The sequence below is a fragment of the Calidris pugnax genome, unplaced genomic scaffold, assembly GCF_001431845.1.
Source record: "Calidris pugnax isolate Ruff unplaced genomic scaffold, ASM143184v1 scaffold89, whole genome shotgun sequence".
NCBI lineage: Eukaryota > Metazoa > Chordata > Aves > Charadriiformes > Scolopacidae > Calidris > Calidris pugnax.
In genome coordinates, this window is record NW_015090865.1 from 5,328,037 (window position 1) to 5,351,634 (window position 23,598).

General features: G+C 41.3%; 1 protein-coding gene across 1 annotated transcript in view; it reads left to right on the top strand.

Moving 5' to 3' along the window:
- DOCK1 (dedicator of cytokinesis 1) overlaps window positions 1-23,598 on the top strand; it is a 294,524-nt gene that overhangs the window by 236,038 nt on the left and 34,888 nt on the right. The window contains exons 36-40 of the mRNA XM_014945313.1: window positions 8,221-8,261; window positions 9,589-9,679; window positions 11,109-11,228; window positions 17,297-17,386; window positions 20,165-20,269. Of these exons, the coding sequence (XP_014800799.1) occupies window positions 8,221-8,261; window positions 9,589-9,679; window positions 11,109-11,228; window positions 17,297-17,386; window positions 20,165-20,269 (447 nt within the window). The remainder of the gene's footprint in view (window positions 1-8,220; window positions 8,262-9,588; window positions 9,680-11,108; window positions 11,229-17,296; window positions 17,387-20,164; window positions 20,270-23,598) is intronic.

A 23,598-nucleotide genomic window follows, 5' to 3' on the forward strand; every position in this document is an offset into this window, starting at 1 on the left:
GTTCTTACCCTGGCACAGAAAGCAGGAGTGTAAAAGTAACGATCTGAGGAAAGAGCCCCAAAAATGCCACAGCACATCTGTCCTGCTTCCTGCAAATTGGAATGAGGCTTCGCATAATGGAACCGTAGCTGAAAAGGCAGAAAAATGAGATACCGAAATACAGAAGCAATGAATGCATAATGCAGAGTCATATAGAAACGCATAAGAAATGAATGCGTAATGCAAAATTATATAGAAATGCATATTAAATCAACGCATAATGCATATGATTTCTTAAATAAAACCATGGGTGCAGTAAAGTACCTCCAGCTAGCATTGTGTTGTGAAGAGAATTAAATGAGGAAAGAGCAGAAGAAACAGAAAGGAAACCCTTTTAATTTTTAACATTTAACAATAAAACTCAGTAGCATCAAGATGGTCGTACCAGCATTTTTACTTGCACTGTAATTTCTCGTTGGCTATCAATGCATTTCAAATTGATATCATTCTTCTTAATGAGAATTACCTGGTTTATCTGAATCTTGAGTTTTAGAACGTATAAGTCCATATTAAGTCTTTTTTACCACTTCTGAGCCCCGTGTTAATGCCTTTCCCTGTGCTATGGATTTGCAGAGAGAACACAAGTTAATGGCTTGTCCAAGTTTCTGTGATGCTGCAGATTCTCCTCTGTAATCCCGCTGAACATGCAAATTCAATTTAGTCATCCCCCACAAAGGATTCATTTCAATAAGTAACGTTTTTTGTTATCTACAGTTGAAATGTAAATGTGTAAGTTTTTCTTGTTTTTTGGCCTTTTGGAGAATATTGGTATTCCTCCCTCGCCCCACCTGAAGAGCAAGGGAGAAAGGTGATGCAGTAAGTCTAGAGACCTCCAAAAATCACCAAATATTAAATGGCTGTTTGCTGACCAGAATGCTGTGGGGAAATGGGAAAGGGAACAGATGAAACTGTTGGGAATTGCCACCAGTTTTCATAGCAGCCTTTGGACAAAGTTCTACAGCCCTTGTGTGCTATTTCTGCGTTAGGACTAATTTCTGGAGGTGTTATCTGTCACTTCAGCTTTTTATGGCGAACTCATTATTATCCTATATCAAAACAAATTTATAGCAGCTTGGAGGATTGCAAGTCCTCCTCCTCTCCAGCTAGATTAAATTGTCAGTCAGTGCTACAAATATAGCCTGACCACACTTTCCGTAAACCTAAAACCAAAAGCGATTACTTGAGCTGACACTTGAAGACGCTAGATAGCTTACATCGATTTATTTTCTCCAGATGGGAGATTGTAGAGGACAGATGAGGTTGTGGATAGACTCTTTGCTCAAGTTCAAACACACGTCCTAAAGGGAAGCTGAGATCTTGATCAACAGCAAGGAAAAGTTGATAATAAGTTCCTCTAATCTTCCTAACTTCACCCCTGGAGCTTCTGCTGTCAACAGCAAGATATGAATCTCAGTTCATTGATGGTGCCAGATATACCCCCTACGCCTCCAGAAGGAGCCTCACCAAATGTCACTGGACCTAAAGTAAATGTTGAAAACTTGGCACTTCTTCACTTGAGAGTAGATTCCATTGCAATGTTTGCAGGACTACTTTGTGCTATTTTATGCATTAAGAAAAATAAAAAGAAAGAAAAGGAAAATTTGACACTTTATCAACAGATGCCAGATGTGGTGCCCCAGTGCCATTAGCTTGTGCACCTCCCAGGCCACATTCTTGCTCCCATCGTTGAAGACAGTAGCTCTATAAACCTCAGCTTGTGTTGATCAAACCTTCTTCTGTGGAAAGTCCACAAAAAGAATTTCAAGTCCACAAAAAAAAATTTAAAATGTTAAATAACATTTAGTCATCTGGTTTCTGTGATCTGCATCATATCGATTCCTTGAGAAGTATCAAGAATGATTGAATAGCAAAGATATCATTAATAGTCCTTAAAACCCCAGAAATGCCTCAACTCTAGCTCTGTTCCACCCAAGAGGGCCATTAGGGAAATGGCCCAACAAAGCCCAGATTTACAGAAATTTAAGTGAAATTGATATCAGGAAGATATTCAAGATCCTGTATGACAAATGTAATTGCTCTTCTTCTTATGAGTAATCTCTTGCTAAAGAATATATCACCTGGAGGGCTCACTCTGGCAGCAAGTGTCATTTTTCACATGGGTATAGAAAGTCAATTTCTTTTTGGTCTCATTAAAGAACATGAATTTTGTGACTTCTTTGTTTCATCATCGTGTTGCTTCGGTGGTTTATTGACACGTCCTTGTACTGTGGGAACGTGTCTCAGCTTGTGTTTGCTTCTTAGAGGGGGTGGATTGCATTATTCTTCCTTTTCTCATTTTCCTGTCATTTTTTGAATAATGGATTCATTGTATTAAACCCCTTATTTCACTTCGCTTTTCATTCATTTCTTCACAAGGAAGGTAGTGAGGGAGTGGAAGAGGTTACCCAGAGAGGCTGTGTAATCGGCCATCCATGGAGATGTTGAGTACTTGGCTGAGCAAGTCACAATTGGTCTGAGCTAGTATTGGCAGTAGTCCTGCATCACCTGGAAGGTTGGACCAAATGACCTTCAAGGTCTCTTCTACCCAGTGTTTCTGTCATTTTGTGGGTCATTTGGAGCACAGAAGAGATTCTTTGAAATGTTTTAATCCAAGGTTTGGGGTTTTCATCTTTAAAACAGTGAGGTAATAATAAAAATTGTTTTATGAGGGACTATCTGTTGCTTGGGTACTCGGTTGGTTTTGCTTATGGGCTTTCAGCAAAAACCTGCCCTCTCCAGTTCCAGAGAGTCCCTCTGCTGATGGGGCAGCATTTGATGGCTTTAACAAAGGACCTATTACTGTTGTCACTGAAGTAGATATTTTGATCGGTGGAAATAATTTTTGAAAAACAAGAAATGCTCTTGTCTTACTGGTGTGACTTGAGAGGTGGAAGGAGAGCTCCTGGCTCCAGCAGAGGAGCAGGAGCAGGTCCATGGGCTGTGGCTGGGGAAGGATGTCCTGGGTCTGGAAGTAGATAAGCTACAGACAGTCCCTTCTTTTTCCATTGGCACATTATGTGCCGTTAATATTAACTGCAGACGCAAAGTACATCCCTTGACATTTACAAAATGTTAGTAGGCTTTGTTCTTGTGCAGGTGGCCCTTTGCTTCTCCTCAGAAGAGTTAAGTGAGTGATGGCAGGAAAAACGTTCTGTCCATAAGTGCCCGTTCTGACTCATGGGCTCCCCTGGCCCCGTCCCACCCGGGCTTCTCTGCCCAGGTCTCTTGACAACAGGCTGTGTCACTAATGGTGTAGATGCCTGTGCTTATTAAATGAAGAATTAGGAATTAGATGATTAGACCAACTCGTTACGTAGCAGCTGGCCTAGAGTGAGTCCTCCTCCGCTAACAGGTTATGTTCCTTCCTGACCTGGCCCCAAGGGGCTGTAGCAGCAACAGGTAAAACCCTCTATATTCATTAAAAACCTAGTGAATTATCCGGTTTGCATTTAAAATATATTCTAAGGCCCACCTAAGTTTGCTTTCTTTTATTATTGCCCAAATAAAACACTGCTCTTAAGTTGTTTGAAACAAGTTCATAGAACCATAGAATTTGTCTAGGTTGGAAGGGACCTTGAAGATCACCTAGTCCAACCATCAACCTAACTCTGATTAAAAAAAAAAAAGCCAAAAGAAAACCATAGAGAAAAAACATCCCACATTACTAAACTATGTCTGTAAGAACTGTGTCAACGCGTTGTCTTTTGAAAACCTCCAGGGATGGTGCCTCAACCACTTCCCTGGGCAGCCCATTCCAGTGGGAAAACCCTGTTGGAGATTGTTCCTAATCTCCAATCTGAGCCTCCTCTGGTGCAACTTGAGACCATTTCCTCTTGTCCCATCACCTGTGACTTGGGAGAAGAGACCGACCCCCGCTTCTCTATAACCTTGTTGTAGAGAGTTCCTCCCCCTTTGCAGTGACTTATTAACAGGTTTGTTAATTGGGTTGTGCCCCACTGTGGGTCAGTGTGTGCTGGGAAGGGATGCTGGTGGTGCTGGGCTGTGCATCTGGCTGAGTTCTCCACCCTCAGGTGTTATATGGCCCCTCTCATAGAGCTTCCAGCATTTTTGTATTTTGCTGCTCTTGCCGTTATTGCAGGGGACAGTCTGTCCCTGGCTTCGTGTCCTCTTTTTCCCCGCCCTCATTCTTGTCATTAATCTCCTTATTTAGTTTTTCGTAATGCAAATATTTACACTTCATTTAACAGCATGACCAATGAGCTCCTCAGCAAAAAAGTCCTTGTAGGGCAGCCGGTCGTCATGGATAGTCTAATACCAGGGACTGCAAACTCTTAAAGTCAATCAAGCTTTAAAATAGTGGCTAAACATCTCACCGAGGTACCCAACCAATCTGCGAAGCATCGAGGCTACGGCCATAAAGTGAAATATTTGCCATCTGATTATTTACGCTTGCTTTGTTTAATTATAGTTCGAAAATGAGATCATCACGAAACTGGATCATGAAGTGGAAGGAGGCAGAGGAGATGAGCAGTACAAAGTGTTATTTGACAAAATGTAAGTGTTGATCAGCGGCGAGATTTATGTCAGGGTAAAGTCGGGAGCGAGAGCAATTAGACTACAATGAACTTTGTAGCCCAGAAATAATTAAAATCTGTTAATGATGCACAATATTTAAAATTGCACCTGAGTCAAGGTGGGTTTTTTTTTTTTTCTGCGCGTGATTAACAAGGCGAATGTAATTGGTTTCTCAGTCTCCTGGAGCACTGCAGGAAACACAAATACCTGGCAAAGAGCGGAGAAACTTTCGTCAAGCTCGTTGTCCGCCTGATGGAGAGGCTGCTGGACTACAGGACCATCATGCACGACGAGAACAAGGAGAACCGCATGAGCTGTACCGTCAACGTGCTGGTAAGTGAGAAGTTGCCAGCCTGAAGTGATTACTGCATTCTGTATTTCACACTCTTAACCAAAGATCCATGTTGGCATTTCCATGAAAGTTTTAAATACTTCGGGTTTTTTTTTCCTTTTTTAATGAAAGCGAATCTATGAAAACACAGTTATTACTCCTTTAGTCGATTCTAAGGAAAGATTTAAGAAAAAAAATTTTAGGGCCTGGTTTTTGAAGGCTGTTCATTGATTTTTACAACTGATACATGAACAACTTTATGCAGAAAACCACTTTGACATATAGAACATTGGAGTAACACGCAGTTTACTACCGAAATTGTCGTGCATTTGCAATCCCATTTGTATTCTGCTCACTGCTCAGCATCCGTACTCAGCATTTTTGAAGGGATTTGAGTGTTACTATTTCATTCACAGCAGAAAAAGCTGGGGCTGTTTTCCTCACTTGATGTGAAATTCCCTCCTCTTAGTTCCAGAAATTCTGGAATTTCTATTCTGTGCTACAAACCTGTGTCCCTTTAGGCAGGAGCTGGACGCAGCAGGAGTCATCCCCAGAGCACTCACATCACGCTCCTCAGTGGAAGTGTTAGAGTGTGAGGTTTTACCAGCACAAAATCACCACATATGGAAAAATGATATCAAAAATAAATTTTAGGGACCCCCAAACACAGTACTGGCTGGATTTGATTTTTCCAATAGGACTCAATATTAAACTGTTACCCACTAAGGACTCTCAGCTTTCATCCCTATATCATTATCAAAGCTTTTACTTCGCTTAAGTGTGTGGGGCACAGACAGTGTTTGTCTTTTATGTGATCTGCCTGAGAGATTTTGTTCAGGCTGGTTTGGAAATATCCACATAAAGAGTTTGTAGCTTTAGCACTGGCAGATGATGCAAACAGCCTGGGCTCGTGCAGCACAACCTGTATGCCCCGCTACGGCATCAGCTGTAAACGAAATTAGAAGGGGAGAAAAGACAGAGACATCAAATCAGAGATCAGGATTTTATTTCTAGTTTGGTTTTCCTCCCTGCGCACATCAAAAAAGCATCTCAATGTTCAGGAAATGGGAAGAGAGGAGGGACTTGGAGAGTTGTCATCAACTACTGATCTAGGGAGTGCCGTTAGGTTACCCACAGAAAAGCCATAGCGTCCTCCTGAGCAGAACTTGAGTTAAAGCATCTCAATGTTCAGGAAATGGGAAGAGAGGAGGGACTTGGAGAGTTGTCATCAACTACTGATCTAGGGAGTGCCGTTAGGTTACCCACAGAAAAGCCATAGCGTCCTCCTGAGCAGAACTTGAGTTAGAAACACCTGCCAGATAGGAAATAAAAAACCACATACACCAATTTAAAACTGGGAAAATTTCCCTAGGAAGGTGAATTTATTTCTCCTTCCCTTCATCATAATACTGTGAGTCTCCTCCTGCTGATTCTCGCCACACCAAGGGCAGGGCACCGATGGCGCGCCTGGGGCTCGGTTCCGTTTTCTCCAGGTGTCTCCAACAGCATCTCCTGATGTCAGTTTTTGTCACCTGAATTGTTCCAGTATTTGCAGATGATAAATTTTGTGGGCGATTTACGGCTGTCAGGTTAAATCCCCGTGAGATACCCACACACAACACGGCCCCTGAGCCTGTGGGAAGCGCAGAGCATCGCAGGGCAGAACTTCCCTTTTTTTTCAGACGACGTGATTTAAAACTTTCGCTTCATTTTCAAGTCCCATTCGCCCTCCAGGGCCAGCTCAGGTCTTTTCATCATTCTCCTGGCACCTGAAGTGAAATTTATGCCTTTGCAAAAATCCAACCCAGGGCTGATGTTCAGCATAATTCCCACCTGAGGTCTCAAAGAGTTCTTAATTGGGACTTTAATGATGCAGAGGCTTTCAGAGGATTAAGTTTGTCTGTATTGACTGTAGTTTAAGGCAGAGGTTTGATATGTGTTTAAGCCAGTGCTAATGTTAAATAATAATAATAAAAAAAAAGCCTTATCTGTTCCCTCAGCTGCTTGTTCCTGCCCTGACAATCCTGGTGAAAGCGAACGTGCCACCAGGGGAGCAGAGCAGATCCCAGGAAGGGTCTTGCTGAAAGCTCATGCTCTTCTCCTCCAGGTTTTTTTCATCCCCACCAGTTCCTGGGCCCGTTCCTTGCAGACCCACCAGGGAACCCGCACCCAGAGATGGGGCAGGAGCAGGGACAGCATTCTGGGGCAGAGGGGGCTGCAGGAAACGTCACCTGTGTCAGTGCCAACCTGCTGCCCAAGCCTCTTCCCCTTCTGGTTGCTTTGATGTTGCTTCTGGAGCTCCACCAGAAGGGCAGAGCAGCTGGTAGCAATATCAGGGTAAACTGGTTTTATGTTATTAGTTCACCTAATTCAGAAGTCTCTTCAAAAAACACAAAAAAAAACACAAGTAAGAAAAAACAACAGAAATTGGTCATGTGGTTCAGTTTGTCTCAAAACCAGTGAGCAGTTACATCAACTAAAATGGTATATCCAAGGAATAAGCCATCATTTCTCACTCTGGTACCTAGATTCTGTCTTGAATTTTGGTTCTCTTTGAAGGGCTTACACGTCTCTTAGTGCTGGGCTTGGCCATCTGTATTAGTGGCTACTCAGGCTGGTTTAATTTAGCATTGAAATATATTGTAATTCAGTGAGGGAGAAGTTTCTTTGTATTTTGTTTTCTTAGATGTATTTTAGCTTTTGAAGGCAAACTTTAAATTAGATTCAGAAATGCCTTTAATATCTCACCCAATTTATCATATCTTGCATTTACAATGTTTGTGGTGTTAACTAGTTTATCTGGAGACTGGAGGCGTTCAGACATTTTCTGAGGAGGGTGATGAGAATGTGTGGCATATGAAACCAGATAAATAACACTAATCTAACTTTTTATTTCCAAAGAAACTATTAGAATTCAGGGGCAGATGATGTATTGCTCAACTAAGGCGTGGAGTTTGAAATCCATAGAACAACTGTTGCTTAAAAATTACGGGTTTGTATATTACAAAATTTCAACTGAAAATGGTTAATGATGTGTGACTTGCAAATGCCAGAAGCAAATTTCTAGCAGGGTTGTTCTTGCAAATTCTTAACCTTTGCAATGAGACATAAGCCCTAATATGCTACATCATGAAACATCACAGCATTAGACTTTATAAGTTAAATAACTTGTGTTCTGTGTCTAGAGGCAAATTTCATTTTGCGGTTTTGAGGTTGATGTTACGCAACTATGAATTTTTAATTTCCTGCATGTTCTGTATACATTCCAGGCTGTGAAATCAAAGACTTTGTAACAAAATTATGTTGTTTTTCAGAATTTCTACAAGGAGATTGAGAGAGAAGAAATGTACATAAGGTTTGTAAACACGACCAGTGACAAACGCTGCTTGACTTTACTGTAATGTAATTGGAGAAAATTAAGTTCATATTAAGCAGTCACTTGGGGGCTGGAGGATAAAAAGTAATGAAAAAAACATACCTTTTCCAAGCCATAAGTACATTCAAAAGCTTATCTTCCCTGAGAACAGTGAGCATTAGGAATTAATCATGAGATATTTTTTTTTTGTCCCCTTTCTCCACCTCCTGTGGCTGTATTATGGTGAACACTGAAATGCTCATGAGTATTGTCACATGAAAGAAAAAAATAAATAAGTCAAAAGAAAACAAAGCAAAGAAATAATTTCACTTCCTGGTGAGGCACAAAATATGTGACTTGGGGTAAAAAGGGCTATTAAATAATATCATGACTGATACTTATTTTAAATTTCAAGCTTTTAGGGACCTTTTAAAATCTATTTTCACACAAAGCAAAAACGGTAATATGTCGTTGTGCTTTTTGTAAACCTCAGGGTTCCTGGTCCTCTATTTGTACATTGGCTTAAAATTGGCTAGACTGTTGTGCTAGAATGATGAAGGTTGGTTTTTTACTGCTATTTTAGGTAGCTAAATATTATTCATGAATTCATTCTCGGATGCTTGTTACCTTCTTGGGAGAATTTTCACTTGTGAATTTGCTTCCTGTTGCTTAAATGGTTTTAATTATTGCTTTATTAATTTGCAAAAAGAAAAGAAAATCTAGGAAAAGGCAGGATTGATAACTGTGGACAAACACGTGAAGTTATGAGTCGTAGCTCTGCCCTCTTCAGCATCTCTATAACAGACAAATCATCTCTCACTGTCAAACCCCCACCCAAATTCTCTCCATCTTCTGTTAAAAAACTTACAATGTGTCATTGTGAATATTAATGGTCTGTATTTTCTCTGTTTTTTCCAAAATACAGTTTTAATAATTTTTTTTAATTGTTTTTTTTTGAATTGTCACTGAAAAAGCCCAACGAGCAAATGAAGAGCATCCCCTTCCGGAGGTGTGATGATGTTGAAGTTAAGGAAGAAGACGTGTATCTGTAGCCATAGCAGAACAATTAGAGCAATATTTCTTGTGCAAGATCTGTAGTGGATTCATCACACATCACAAGTCATTTATATGCATTGGAAAAAAAACCACAATGAAAATACAAACGGTCCTGAAGGTTGTCTGCACACAGAAATACGAGCTTTAATTAAGCCCACATGTATTTAGTTGCTTGAAGATAGAGTTGAACCATTGTAGTCTGCAAAATACATGATTTAGTAACATTGAAGAACCAGCCCTTATTAAGCAGCACTGTTTTTGTGACTTGCAGGTATTTGTACAAGCTGTGTGACCTGCACAAGGAGTGCGATAACTACACGGAAGCTGCCTACACGTTACTTCTGCACGCGAAGCTGCTGAAGGTGAGCATCAAAAGGCACTGAAACTCATCTGAGCGGTAGCCAGCAGCAGTAGGGTCTGTCAGCCTCAGAACATCTCCACTTTAAACCAATTATCAACTTCTGAGGGGTCAGTTTTCTCTTTAGCAGGGGTAATTAGCCCAGGCAGGAGAGCAGGGCTCTGCCGGCCGCGTGTGCCAGGGCGTGATTTACTCACCTTGGGCTGGAAGGAGCAGAGCCGTGGCCAGGGCAGGGCTGAGGGTTATACATTGCAAAGCTGCAATCAAAATTCCTTTTAAATATCAAAATGATGTAACGCGTGGAGGCATCTAAACACATCCTGCAATATATCAGCTCTCCCCAGAGTTGTTTTTGCAAAGGCAACCCCAGGGAGTGCTGGAGACTGTCCTCAAGGGCTCCTGGCAATCTGTAGATTCAGTCTTGATTTTGGGAAATTAGAGAGAGATTCAAATGGTTTTCTTTCCAAGTTCACACCTTTAAAAGGTTCATGTAATTTTAATGCAGTGTTACACAGTTCATAGCACATTTAAAGAGACATAACCACGTTGGTGTTCTTCAAGGAATGTTTTGGTGTAACCATCACTATATATAAATAAAATGTCATCTGTACAAGGTGCATATAAATAAAGCACTTGAGTTTTTAACACTGTGTAGCGTCAGTCAGAAAGGTAATGAAGTTGTGTTTCTCCAGGGAGACCATGGGTAGGAACAGGATTATGTGTTAGACAGATTGATGCACTTCTGTAATAAACAGACCTGTTCCTACCGGTGGTTTGGAGTGGATGGAGGAGTGGAGATATTAGTGGGAAGAGAGAAGGGAGGAGAAGAAGAGGTGATGTGAAGACTGGAATCCAGAGTTTTCAATTGTATCTGTCGCTTTGTGGACACCAGAATATACACATGCAAGGGAGAATTGCTTGGTCCTCTTGGGTCTAGGGGGAAATTCATTTAACATCTGTACCTTGCTCCTCACCCATTTGGCATTTGCTGCAAGAGCTGCTAATTGCAGACAGGCTGTATAAAGTTAGTTGTAATTTTCCCTGCCTCCGAACGTTCTCTGTCAATTTCAGCCATTTAATTTCTGTGCCCGAAGCCCTTTCCATTTCTATTGATGTATTCTTGCCTTCGGGGCTCCTCTCAACACAAACCTGCATCCAGCAGGTTGTACCCATCAATGGGCCAAGGTCGGTCACATCAAACTCTCTGAGGAGAAGAACCCATCTCAAGAATCTTCCTTCCAGCTGATATTTGTAATTGGCCTCCCATTACAGAGTCCTTGTGCCCAGGGAATCAAAGCACACCACTGTAAAAGAAGTCCATTAGTGCATTAGCTGTGGTACCATTTCTTTAGATAAAAATATATATTTTATTTAGCCTAATTTCATAACTTCTGATTTGCTTTCCCTTTTCCCATCTTTCTTGTATGATTTAGTGGTCAGAAGAAGCATGTGCAGCACATCTTACCCAGCGGGACGGATATCAGGCTGCTACTCAAGGACAGCTGAAAGATCAACTGTATCAAGAAATTATCCATTACTTTGACAAGGGCAAGGTAAAAAGGGAGGAAAAAAAATACAAATACGTTTCATTGCTTCTCTCTCTTACTTACAAGTTGAACGATAAACATAGTTTGCATCAAGCGACCTTCGGGGAGCTTTAAACTTGCTACAAGTTATTTGGAGTGCTTTATGTAAACGGTCTGCCAACTAGCACTTAAAGATAATAATACTAAAATAAAAACAGTAAAAAGAAATCAATGGTACATTTATAACAGCTGTGTTAAGGGTAAGTCTATGTGTGTATGATGCCACAGGGAAAATAAAAAAGCAATGAATGCGTGTAATTTGGGGGACTGAATTTTTCCAGCAATTGCAATGGCCAGGGCAATCCTTCAGCTCCCCTTGGTGTTTGCACCTACACAAAATAATTCCCTTAGAGAAGGGGTGTCTGTGATTCCTGTCGTCAGAAGGCAGAAGTATTCCTAGTGGAGGATATTTCTCTCCTGTTGCATCTCTTATTGCAAGATGAATTTGCCTTCGGGGTTGCGTGGTGGGAAGGGGAGAGTGGTGGTGGTACCTCTCCATGGAGAGGGAGGGGTTTAACTTGGGAGATGTAGGGACGTACCAGTGTTTGGATAATTCATGCACAAATCTCTTTGTCAGGATATTTCAGGACCGTGTACTTAGGTTTTTAAAAGCAGTCTTGGTGGCTTAAATGTAGTGCAAATAGAAATGTCATTTTCAGGTAGAACTAGAGTATTGTCAAACCAGCTTGTGTTTTCCAAGTAAGTTTTTAGCAGAATTAGTATTTTGATAGAAACTTTGCTTAAAAGGTCAAATTTTATACCTTATCTGAATGCAGTATTTAGACGTTGTTAATAAATGATGCTCAAAACATTGTCACTCCAGACTGGGATGGAGCTGGGCTGCCCAAGAGCCTGCGTGGGGCTTGTGTAGGTGCCTTGGAGCTTCTGCAGTGGGTGACATTGGCTTCCACAGCTCCTTTCTGCTGCCCAGAAAGCTTTTACTAACCCTTTAACAGCGGGTAAGGAGAACCTCGTTAGAATTGGGGTCATAACTGATTTAAAAGTATATTTTAATACTACGTTCCTCTCGCAGCTTCATTGAGTCTCTGTTGAAAGCAGCCTGGCTTAGAGCTGGACCCCCCAGCTCTGCTGGGAGAGCTAAGGAGCTGTTTGGATAAACAACCAGCAAAATACCTGCTGCTCCCTTTCCAGCCCCCACCCCATTACCCAGAACAGTGTTCGTGCCCCAGAGGCTGTTGTTAGACCCAATAGCCAGTCTGTCTAAATTTTTATAATCTTAATTTATTTTTTTTTTCCCAGATTTTACAGCTAGAAATGAGGCAAGGCTCTGCCTGCTTTCCAAGGAAACAGCGCTGAAAACGTTGTGTTTTCCCTATCCCTCATAGTTAGGTTAAACAATTGAGTCTTCATTATTTTGAATTTCTTTGTTGAATAATGATATTGAAGGGACTGCTGAGATTACTTATTCCTACTCCTTTGCGTAACATAAATCACAGGACTCCTGTGTGATTTTTTCATGCGTGTGAGGGGATGATTCATTTTCAAAGCCCTCTTTCCTAGTTACAGGTATTTCTTCTCTCATTTTCTGGTGACTCCGGTCGGTGATAAATTTTCCTATTGTTTAATGAAAAGGAAAAAAAACCAGTCAATATATGGTGAGAATATGAGCATCTTACATGAATTTTCAAATGTCAGGAAGCTCCAAGTTGAGGTTTCCGCAGTAGAATTAAGTTAATCCTCTCATTTGGGATGTTCTGACATTCAGTTAAATCGACTGCTTACAGTTACCTATGCAGTTTGCAAATGCAGCCCAGCAGCAGGAATCATCTGAAATCATCTGAAATAGTATTTGCTGGGCATTTCTAGAAGACTGTACTGATACACTAACCAATTTGTCTGGTTTTTACCATAATTTCCCAGCTGCGTCTCTGACTGTTCACTCCGGATTGATCCCACTGCTTTGCTTTCTCTTCCCAGAAAATTAACAAGAGATGGCAAAAGAAGGGGATTTTCCCCTGGGCAGCTGTAGAGCTTATACAGAAGCTCAGGAATCTTGTTTTAAAGTTGTTGTCAGACTGTGCCTCTTCCAGTCCCACCTGCCTGATGGGAGGGGTGGATGCAAGAGGGGAGGTGGACGTGGTTAGAAACACTGTGTAGAAGAAATGGAGGAGGGGGATTTCCTGACAGGTGGCACTTTGTTTGAAAACACTGGCTTTTTTTGTTGTTGTTTTTTTAAAGAACGGTGTAGTTCACCCACTCAAAAATTATGATCCCTTTCTCTTACTGGAGTAATTTCCCAAGAGGAAGGAACAGTGAAGATCAACCATGAGGCTTAGTCCCTAAATATTAGCATTCGTGGCGAGATGAATTTAGAGGAAGGTATAATCCTCCATCCGCAGACTGGAAGGGAGTGGATCTCTCTGTTCTACACCAAAAGTGCTGGGGAAATTTGTAATTTAATAATACAGAGTGTGGGCTTGGGCTGAGAGCAGGAGTGTGGGTGTCTCATTTGAAGAACAAAGGACTAGCCTTCATCATGAATAGCCCTCCTGTTTGTAGTTTGAGGTCCATTTAAGATTCCTCATTTTGATTTCTATTTTCTTTAATATATTATTCTTAAGAAGCTTGCTTCTTTTCTTGTTTGCCTTTTGGTCCTTAAACCAATCTCCTGTAAAGCTGAAGATCACCTTTCGCCTGTAGCAAATCAGCATTTTCAGATATAACTTCTGCATCTGCTGTTCTTCTGCTTTATGGATTTGATTCCTTATTAACAATACTTTTCATCACTCTTCTAAGCAACTTGTTTCCCAAATGAAATGTTGTTCCTTCCAAGATTCCCTGGTATACACACAGTTTTCTCTCCCAGATTATTATTCTTCACTGCATTTCACTTTCCAGTCTCATCTCCATCTCTCTTGGCTTTTGTCCTCAGAAGCCTTATCCTCACGCTTGTCATGCCGGTCTCACCCATCCTTTCAACTGCTCTGAAGTGTTTGCTCCTTCTGTGTTTTGTAATTTTCAACAAAGCCCTTAATCCAGGGACTTTCGTGAAAATTGGGAGGTGAGAGTATCTCAGGATGAGAAGGGAAAACAGTGAGGGTAATAAAGTGATGGGGGAAGAGGGTGGAATTTTTGTGGAGCAGTTGATGTCAGTCAATGCTAATGAAATACTGGGCGTCCTTGATAGAGATAAAAACAGGCTTGAGTGGTCTCTGGAGCCAGCAAGGAGGCAGCAGCATTCTTATTCCTGCACGATAAAATGTGCAAACCACAACGTGTTTCACGTTTGCCGGTGGCTGCCGCAGTCTATAAATCAGTGCGGGTTTTCCACTGCTCCTTCAGAAATTGAAAGCGTTGGTCCCGGGGAGAAAAAATAAATAAATAAATAAATGCACATTGCTCATTTATTTCTGCTCTTCCTTCTTCCCCAGCACCCCACCCCAAAAAAACCTGCTGTTTTACTGGAGCTGCAAAACACAAAATATTTGAAACCATCTGCTGTTTTACAGGAGCTGCAAAACACAAAATATTTGAAACCACCCAGTAAATGTGAGGCTTTGGTTTGAAATGTCTGTTTTCCAGCTCATGGGATGGCATCAAATGGCTTTTTCTTCCCTCTAACAAAACAAGATAGTGGTGAAATTCACCTATTTGCCAAAAAATCAGCCCAAGGCTCATGTCCAGCTCATATCCCAGGTCAGATTGTAAGCCCATCCTGAGAGCTGTGAAAGACACAGACAGTCTTCAGAGAGCAGAGACACGGTGTTTGACACCTTCCACATGAGAGCAGCAAGTTGTTTTAAAGGGTTTCCAACCACGTCTCTATCTTCCACATCTAGAATGCAATACTCACAATAGAGGAATGCTGTGTTTTAACATTTCATTTAAAATATTAAGCTTACATGATGGTTAGTTAATGCTATCTGACATTTAAACAGCTTGGAATGTACCTCATACATCAGAATATTGCACGATAATATTCTTATCTTGGACTAATTTCAGTTTTACTGACTGTTAACTCAGCAGGAGCTAAGAAATAGCCTCAGATCCTCCTTTACTGCTATTGAAGAACCTCATGCTGCAGTTCTTTCTGGGCAACAGGCAATCCAGCTTCAAAAATAAATTACATTGCTCGGTTTTCCCTAAAAAGATCTCCTTCTGCATCCTCAAAGTCTTTCCCGTAACAATTTGCGGTTCGTGCCTACACAACTAAATTTAGGCTCTACACATTTTTCTTATGCCTTCAGTATAAAAGAAGCGTTTTCCTTCCATTCTCGCCAGCCTCTCTCTCTGGTACACTCTCCAGATAAATTGTTTCTCACATTAATGGGTTGTACGTTGCACAAATCCCGTGTAGCAGCTCCCCGGACGGCTCATTCCTCCAGAAGACCTGCCATGTCTTGGGCAAACCTGGGAAACCTTCCAAGGCAGGAAATCTGCGAGGCAGCAGATTGGGAGTTAGTGACCTTCAAGAATATAGATTGCATTTATCAGGATCCTTTGCCACAGCCGTGCTGTCCTCACCTGAATTAATTTGCTCCATAGTAAACAGAGGAATTTTTGTGAGGGTTGATTTTATACACCCAGTTCCTGCTTCTGGTACGACGTTGGAAAGATGACTGGCTTTGGTGGGGTTTTTCTGGGGCTGTTACAGATGTTGAAATCCAGCTGCACAAATGGCCGAGGGACGAGGCAAGTGGTTAATGGACTCATGGACCTTTGGAGTTCAGGAAACTCAATATTGTACAAATTGAGTGTTATAATACAAAGTTCTTGGTGTTCCTTCGGGGGACTGAACCGGACAATCGGATTTCAGAAGAGAGGTGTTGGAGCTGAGAAAGGTTTTTAAGAGGTAGCAGCAAGAAAAAGGTGGTGCTTTTCTCTCAGACAGATCCTGGGCTGGAGAGGGGCCAGGTCAGAGCCTGGCAAAAATGGAAAGAGGCTTTTCCCACGGTGAGGAACTTCTATCGTGTGTTTGCAGTAGGATAGAAAAAGAGTCAGTTTATCTCTTACCCGTACCTGAAAGTGCAGGTTTCCCCAGGAGCACCGTTCCCCTCCTCTCTCCCATTATCCAACTCCCACCATCTTTAGCAGTGGTGGTTCTTCATCTTGAGCTCTTCGTTCCCAAAGGGGGATGTCTCCTGGGAGGGGTGGGGAAACGTGTGTTCAGCCCTTTTCCTCAACTCTCCTTCATCCAGCCACTCGTCCCAGTATTTCACCAGGACAAGGAACACATGGCCTGAGGCTGAGAGGAAAATTAGGTGGTGGGGACAGGGGATTTAAATTTAACACCAAGAATAATACGAAAAAAATGGGTTTATAACTCAATCCAAATCTCTTTTTTTTTTTAATAAAGTCAGGTCAGCAATGCCAGCCAAGTTTCAGCAGAAGAGGCAGATCATCAAGTTTGATCTTAGATAGCCTGGTGTGCTAATTTGAGCATCTTTTTTTGGGTTTGAGTGGTTCTTTTGTATTTAAAGTAGAAAAAATTAAAAATGCACATTTAAAAACATTCTCGCTGCTCCTCATTAAGATTGTTGGCTTCTGAAGAGCTGAAGGATATTGTTAAATTTCCTTGGGTCAGTAGAGACAGCTGCTGAATTTCATGGTTGAAGGACAAGAGAGGAAAGAGAACCAATGGAAATATAATGAATATTCGTTCAAAACAATATCTGCAAATTGCCTGTCCTGTCTAATGTAGATTATAGATATTAGAGGGAGAGAGAGGTGATTATGGGCTGTAATCGATCAACAATATTTATCCGAAGTCTTGGGTTCTGGGTTTCTTTGTGGGCAGGCCGTGTTTACACATTATTGGATATCTCATTGGGCTTGCAGGAATCGTTTTGTTTCTGAAGCAATTTGATCATTTGACTTGATTTGCATTAAATAGAGACATGTGGGTAGTGCTGCCACAGCTATTTGGCACATCAGAGGCACAGTGTTTTCAGGCGTGTGACACAATGCATTTTGTTGTGTTTTATTAAGATTTATTTTATTCCAATGTTGTTGTTTAACCAAGGTATGTAATTCAGCTTTTTTTTGTTATTGTCTTGTGATTTTTTTTCCAACAGATGTGGGAAGAGGCCATTGCCTTGGGTAAAGAACTTGCAGAACAGTATGAAAATGAAATGTTTGATTATGAACAACTCAGTGAACTGCTGGTAGGTTTTTTAATGACACAGGCACTGCAACAATTTTTTCACAATTTTATTTCGAACCTTTTAAAATTGTATTGAAATCTCTTTTATGACAGTAAAATGCAGAAATTGATGCCCGCTTTGGCTTTGTTGGACAAATGTTGATTAACTGGCTACCACTGGAGTGCCTGAAAAAGATTGAATTCTATTTTTTTTTAGCTGAAAGATAAATATTTCGGTAATGTTAAGCTGATGTATTTGGGGTATAAAAGGAAATTTGGAATTTAAATATAAATGGGAACATGAAAAAAATCCCCATTCTCTCTCAAGTGTCTTTCCATATTCACGTTTCTTTTTTTAGGTATGAATAATCCCCAAGCATTCATGTCTACAGTCAGTTATTTTTGCCCTGACGTTACCCACTCATTATGCCTGCACCATATTTTTTTCTCCTGCTCTTCTCAAAAGAGAAAAATGGCATCTGTCACTGTCCCTCCTATAACTGCTCAACCAGTTTCACATGACTGGTGACATGATTCCAGTTTGGTTCTGAAAATCCTTGACTTCCAGGTTTTTGATGCATTTGAGGGTGGCAGAGCCCTGGCAGAGGCTGCCCAGGGAGGTGGTGGAGTCTCCTGCTCTGGAGACATTCCAAAGCCACCTGGATATTCCTGTCCAGCCTGCTCTGGGTTGCCCTGCTTTGGCAGGGAGTTGGACTAGATGATCTCCAGAGGTCCCTTCCAACCCTGACCATTCTGTGATTTTGCCTGTGCACTCACCAGAGTAGATCATCCTGAATTTCTTTGAATTGTTTATCCACTTTGTCCCATTTTGTCTGAGCTGGGCACTCGTACGGTGTCATTGCACCTTCTCCCTTCGCTGACACCCGTGCTCGGTTTGAGGATGGCTTGGGGCCACCTCCCCTCAAGTATCTCCATTCCCATCTCCCCACAATCTCCTTTCTTGGGGAGAAAAGAATAAAGGTAAATATCACTTGTCTCAATGTACTGGTTTCTTCACTCCCTTGCATGTTCTTCCTTGTTTTGTCCATGGTTCTGCCCTCCAGCTCTCCACAGCTGAACGTATGTCCCTTTTTGAAGGTCCTCCTCCTGTGGTTGAGCTAGTTTTAGTGCCAGGCTGATGGTATTCATTGGCCTAACTGGTCAGTGGAGCTATTTTCACGTTTCTTTGTAGAGCAGGAGGTAGGGGATGAGGACACAGAGCATTGCTCAGGTGCTGTGATGTGCCAGAAGAGTCCTCCTTGGCCTGCTGCCTGCGCTGTTGCCCGTGGGGCTGCCTTCAATAGAGGATATTCTTCATTGCAATATAAAAGGAGTCTGGTAGAGATTGTTCCTCAGCTAGAAATGATTCTCCTGTGTCAGATATGATTATTCACCAGTGGGTAGCTGCTCTCCGAGTCCCTCATTTTTAATTTTCCATCTCCTTTATGCTTGCAACACGGGAACATGAACAGCTTTGTCATGGAAACAGCCTCTCTTCACTTATCATACTGTACCCATTTTTGGAGCAGAAGTCTGAATTTGAACTTTGTACACTGTAGCTGACAGCCAATAATACCAAGTTATGTGTTTTTCCCCATTTTTCTTGCACAGTAAATATGTCATAGTTACATTAAGTGACTTAATTCCGGGCAGTGCTACAGACCAGGTGAGATTCGTTAGTGTGTGGAAATGGAAGTTCTTCCTCCTCTAATTGGGGAAAACACAAAACTTCCAATTCTCAGGTCAAACCACTGAGTTTATCTGCTCTTTATTTATCAGACAGGAGAACTTGAGGGAGATGTCACAGGAATTAGTACCAGCATGTGTTGGGCATTCAGCCCTAATGAGCCAAAGACCAAAATTTGCTCTCCTGTGTGAGTCAGGTCTCACACACCCCATCGGCTCTTCTTCCTGCTGCAGCATTAGCATTCCAGCACTTCTTTTTTTATTTTTTCCCCCACTATAAAATTTAAAAGTTTTTTGTTTCTTTCTGTTCTCCCTATTGTCTCTTTTGTTCAAGCAATATTAAATATTAGCCTCCGAGACAATTCACAGATGACAAAATAGTTTTGCTGGAGGTGAGCTGAGGAACGTGCGGCAGATCTGGGTCTTTGTAGTCTTCTTGCCATTTAGTGTTATCTATCGTAGGGGAGCTGTAATAAACCTCCCCTCAAATCAGAATTCGTTCTCTCACAGAAAGTAATAGACTGAGCTAATGAACAGATCGTCTGAAGCTGCACATTTGTTATTATTTCATCGTTTGAGATAAAGAAGGTTTCCGCATCGAAAACAGATGGCATCTGACATGCGTGTATTTATTCCAAAACTCATATTTTTCTGCAATTCTCAACTGCGCGCTTTCCATATGCAAATAAATAGTTGTAAATATGGAAAAGAATGAGCAGAAAAATGTAATGAAATGTAACAGCCACAAACTGAGAAGTCAGCACCATCGAGAGGAGTTGGCTTTAGGGATACGGGCTCCGTTATTCCGCTGGTTTGGCATCGGCAGTGCCGCTTCCAGGAATTCAGGCTGCCTTGGAAGCTCTTCACCTTCATCAAAATTGAGATCCTGGATATGGAACAGACAGGTTCACCACGACGAGCATTAAAACAATGGCTGCAGAGTCTAGTTAATTTCAAAATACTCACGTGTATGTGATAAAACGGTGAAGAAATTAAGTGAAATGAAACATGTTTATCTTTAAGTTAGAGATACATGTACAAGAGATCTAGAGCTTAAGTACAGGGAATCTTCTTAAAGTTTAGGTCATTAAAATCCCTCCTATTTATTTTGCAGAGGAAGCAAGCCCAGTTCTATGAAAACATTGTGAAAGTGATAAGACCAAAACCAGACTACTTTGCTGTTGGATACTACGGGCAGGGATTTCCTACGTTCATAAGGGTAAGGTTTCCCCTTCTTCCACAGGTGACAGCAAACTTTCTTGCCTTAGAAATTTCCCTCATTCATAAAGTACATTATTGTATGTCAGTGTGTTATTTACAATCTACCTAATGTTGATGGTTGGCTTTTAGGTGTATGAAACAAACATGGGGTTTTTCCTTTCCAGTTTCTAATATTGAATGGTTGAATTTTAGTAGAGAAGCTTTTTCTTCAAACATGTCCAATACTTCATACTTCTTCAGGTTATCACTAGAAATGAAGATAGACCACCCCAACCATAAATCAGGGCAAAACCCAGCACCATCTGAAACGGTGGCATTTTTGCCTGACAGGTATATAAGATACAGATATATGAGTATGGTAGAGAAGGCTTTTGTACGTCCATATTTTCATGTGAGTATCCTTTCCAAAATAGTCACTAAAATGAAGTGGAATATCAGCGTTGTGCGTGCTACCTTTAAAAGCAGTCATTTATCATTGATTTTCTTGGGTTGTGTGTCAGTTTAAAACGTGCGTCATTTGGTTGATGCCAGTATTCAGGTAAGTTGAATAACATTTTAGATTTTTGCCACTGATAGCAGGATTGTTAAGGAGTTGAATGAGTGGCTGAAGGAGGGTGGGGGTTTGGTGCCTCCGAACTGCATCTGTGTCGTGATTCTCTGGGCTCTGACAATTGGAAATAACACGTCACCTCTTCAGCTGCTGCACTGCCTCTATCTGTCTTAAGAGTGAGGATTTTCAGTTTGGAAAAAATCTCTCTCCAACCCCCAGTGGAAGAGTTACAGTAGATTAAGGCAGTTCAAGAGACAGAAGAATAAAATTATTACTATTATTCTCAGATTATTCTCTGATTCCAGGAGACTCTGAGAGATTTAGTCTCAGGCCAGGGGCTGGTAGTGGGTTTCCTCCTGGAAATACTTATTGAGGAGATGAATTCCTGGTTATAACCGAGTAATTTCATGTTAACTCTCACAGATTGTACCAGAATAAATACCAGGAGCGAGCTCAAACCTGTGCTGAAGCCCAGCTCACTGGATAAATCCAGTGGCTGCTGGTTAAGCTGGTTTTCTCAGGTTACTTGTGGTTGGCTGGTCTTAAAAAAGTGCATATAAAATATGTATTTATGGTGAATTGTAAAGAAACAAACATATGGTGATTTCAGGCAAGAGTTGTCTTAGTGTGACTCTCCCTCACAGAAATCTTAGGAGCAGAAATCCAGGCAGAAACTTGACAAGTGTTTGGAGCAGGAGGGAAAGGCTATTTCTATTCAAAAATAGAAATAAGAAACAAGAAATAAAACTCAGGTGCTCATTTGGACAAAGGCTCCTTTTCCACTGACTAACTAAAGCCCACGCGAGGAAATTGAAATTCTTGAGTCATCCCAAGGAGCAGCAAATGTGTGTGGCTTTTCATGCACCCCGGGATGCTGCATTTCGGGTGCACTTGTACCATTTATGCCTCCTGAGAAGTGCATCAAAGTATTGCTTCTTTGCTGCTGAAAGGGATAAAGCTGACCCCAGGGGGTTCCTGCCAGGCTAAAAGTGTGTTTTTGCAGCATCCTCTGTGTGCAGACCCTCAAAAACTGGGAGATGAGCTCTCGGATGTTGGCCCACTGCTTGGTCTCCAAATTATGGGCGGAAAACTTATACCAAAGAGGCTCTGAGTGGGACCATCGGCACCTCGAGCTGCCCCAGAGCTGAGCAATGCAGTTCTGCAAACTGGCAGAGCCACGTCTGGGTGGCAGACACGAAGGCGTGATGCTGCTCAAGCTGCCATCTGTGTGGAAAGACCCAACTCTGAAGAGATGTGATGCAGAAAAACTAAGAATTGTTCTGGTGTTTGAAATAGATGCAGAGTAACGGGCGCGCAACAGCTTTCCTCGGGTGCCAGACAGCAAAAAATGTTTGCGGTACATTGAGTGAAAAAGCTTCAATAAGATTTTTGTGAAACGCTTATTAATAATTTCTTAACTTTTACCAGGCAAAAAATATTTAATATCCGTTAAGAAGGAGTCCCTGTTAAGATTGACCAACCAATTTCTCTAGCAAATGGTTAAATTAATATTTTATGATAGTCTGGTAGGGGAGAGGTGCGTGATCAGGAATCTTCAAAACATTGAATGCGTGATACAGTCACTGCTGACTTCGCAGAGTCACATTCAACTGCTTTTTCTTTATACAACTCAATGGGGTGGTTTTTTGTAACCATGGGAAAACACCATGCTTAACAAAAGCTTCGTGGATTGGTCAGTTTGTAATGAGTGGGTGATAAAAACTCTGAAAAATAGGCTAATAAGTGCCTTGCTGACTGAGAAAATCCTCGATGCACGCTTTTTCTTCTGTTGCAGTATTTCCTGTGAATAACAGGTCTATATACATGAATTACAGGTCTATATGCACTTCTTAGGCTTCTGCCCTTTTTTCTTTTTTTCTTCCTCAGAGAGTATCCTTTCATCTGCTGTGCATTTCAAAGGGCACCAGTGCAGAGCTAAGCCCCACCGAGCAAATGTAAACTCCTCCAATTTCTTACCCCTGGTCATAACGCCCTTTTCCTAATAAGTGCTGCATAATTTTTCCACGAAGTGTTCATTTTGAGCTGAGTAATGAGGTTAAGCATATTCAGATACAAGCGTTATGTTCATACAAAACCTTAGTTTAATATGTTGGATCAGTTAAGAGTATGCAAGTCGCCTTTTCCATTTTTCTTTAGAATTTAATGTGCTTGTTTAGTATATAAATGGACTGTATAAAATGTATCTTAATTTTCTTTATTGTGAAAAGAAGAAACCAATACTTAGAAAGACAATATACTTAGTTTAAAGGTTATGCTGTGTTCAGACAGCAGAAAATGGCAAAACAGACAATTATGGAGTGTAGGGTGTATCAGTCTTTCTGAAAGATTCAGTGGTTTTGGACCTTCTGCCTAATGTCGGCATGTTTTCTATTTATACTTTTCTCTCCCGCTCTTGCTTGCTCACATCAGTGCCCTTTAATAAATGTTTGTGTATAAAAAGCCTAATTCTGTTTATTTACATCCACTCCACCGTTAGCTGGGGAAGGTGGATGAGAGGAGTTACAGGGGGAGAGCTGGGATTCGGTAGAGGACATAATTTGTCTTAATACTTTTTCACTGGGTGCCTGTTTTATAGATCCTTGAGATCCTGTATTGGATCCCGTTGAATTTAGTGTGGTTTATGCAGGTGCCTGTGGGTGAGGTTGTGCTTAATGATCTCAGCACTGAGTCCAGAGGGAAGGAAATCCATTTGGGCTTTATTGAATTGGCTTAAAATAATTGTAAACTATTGATTATGTCATAGTGTGAGGAATTTC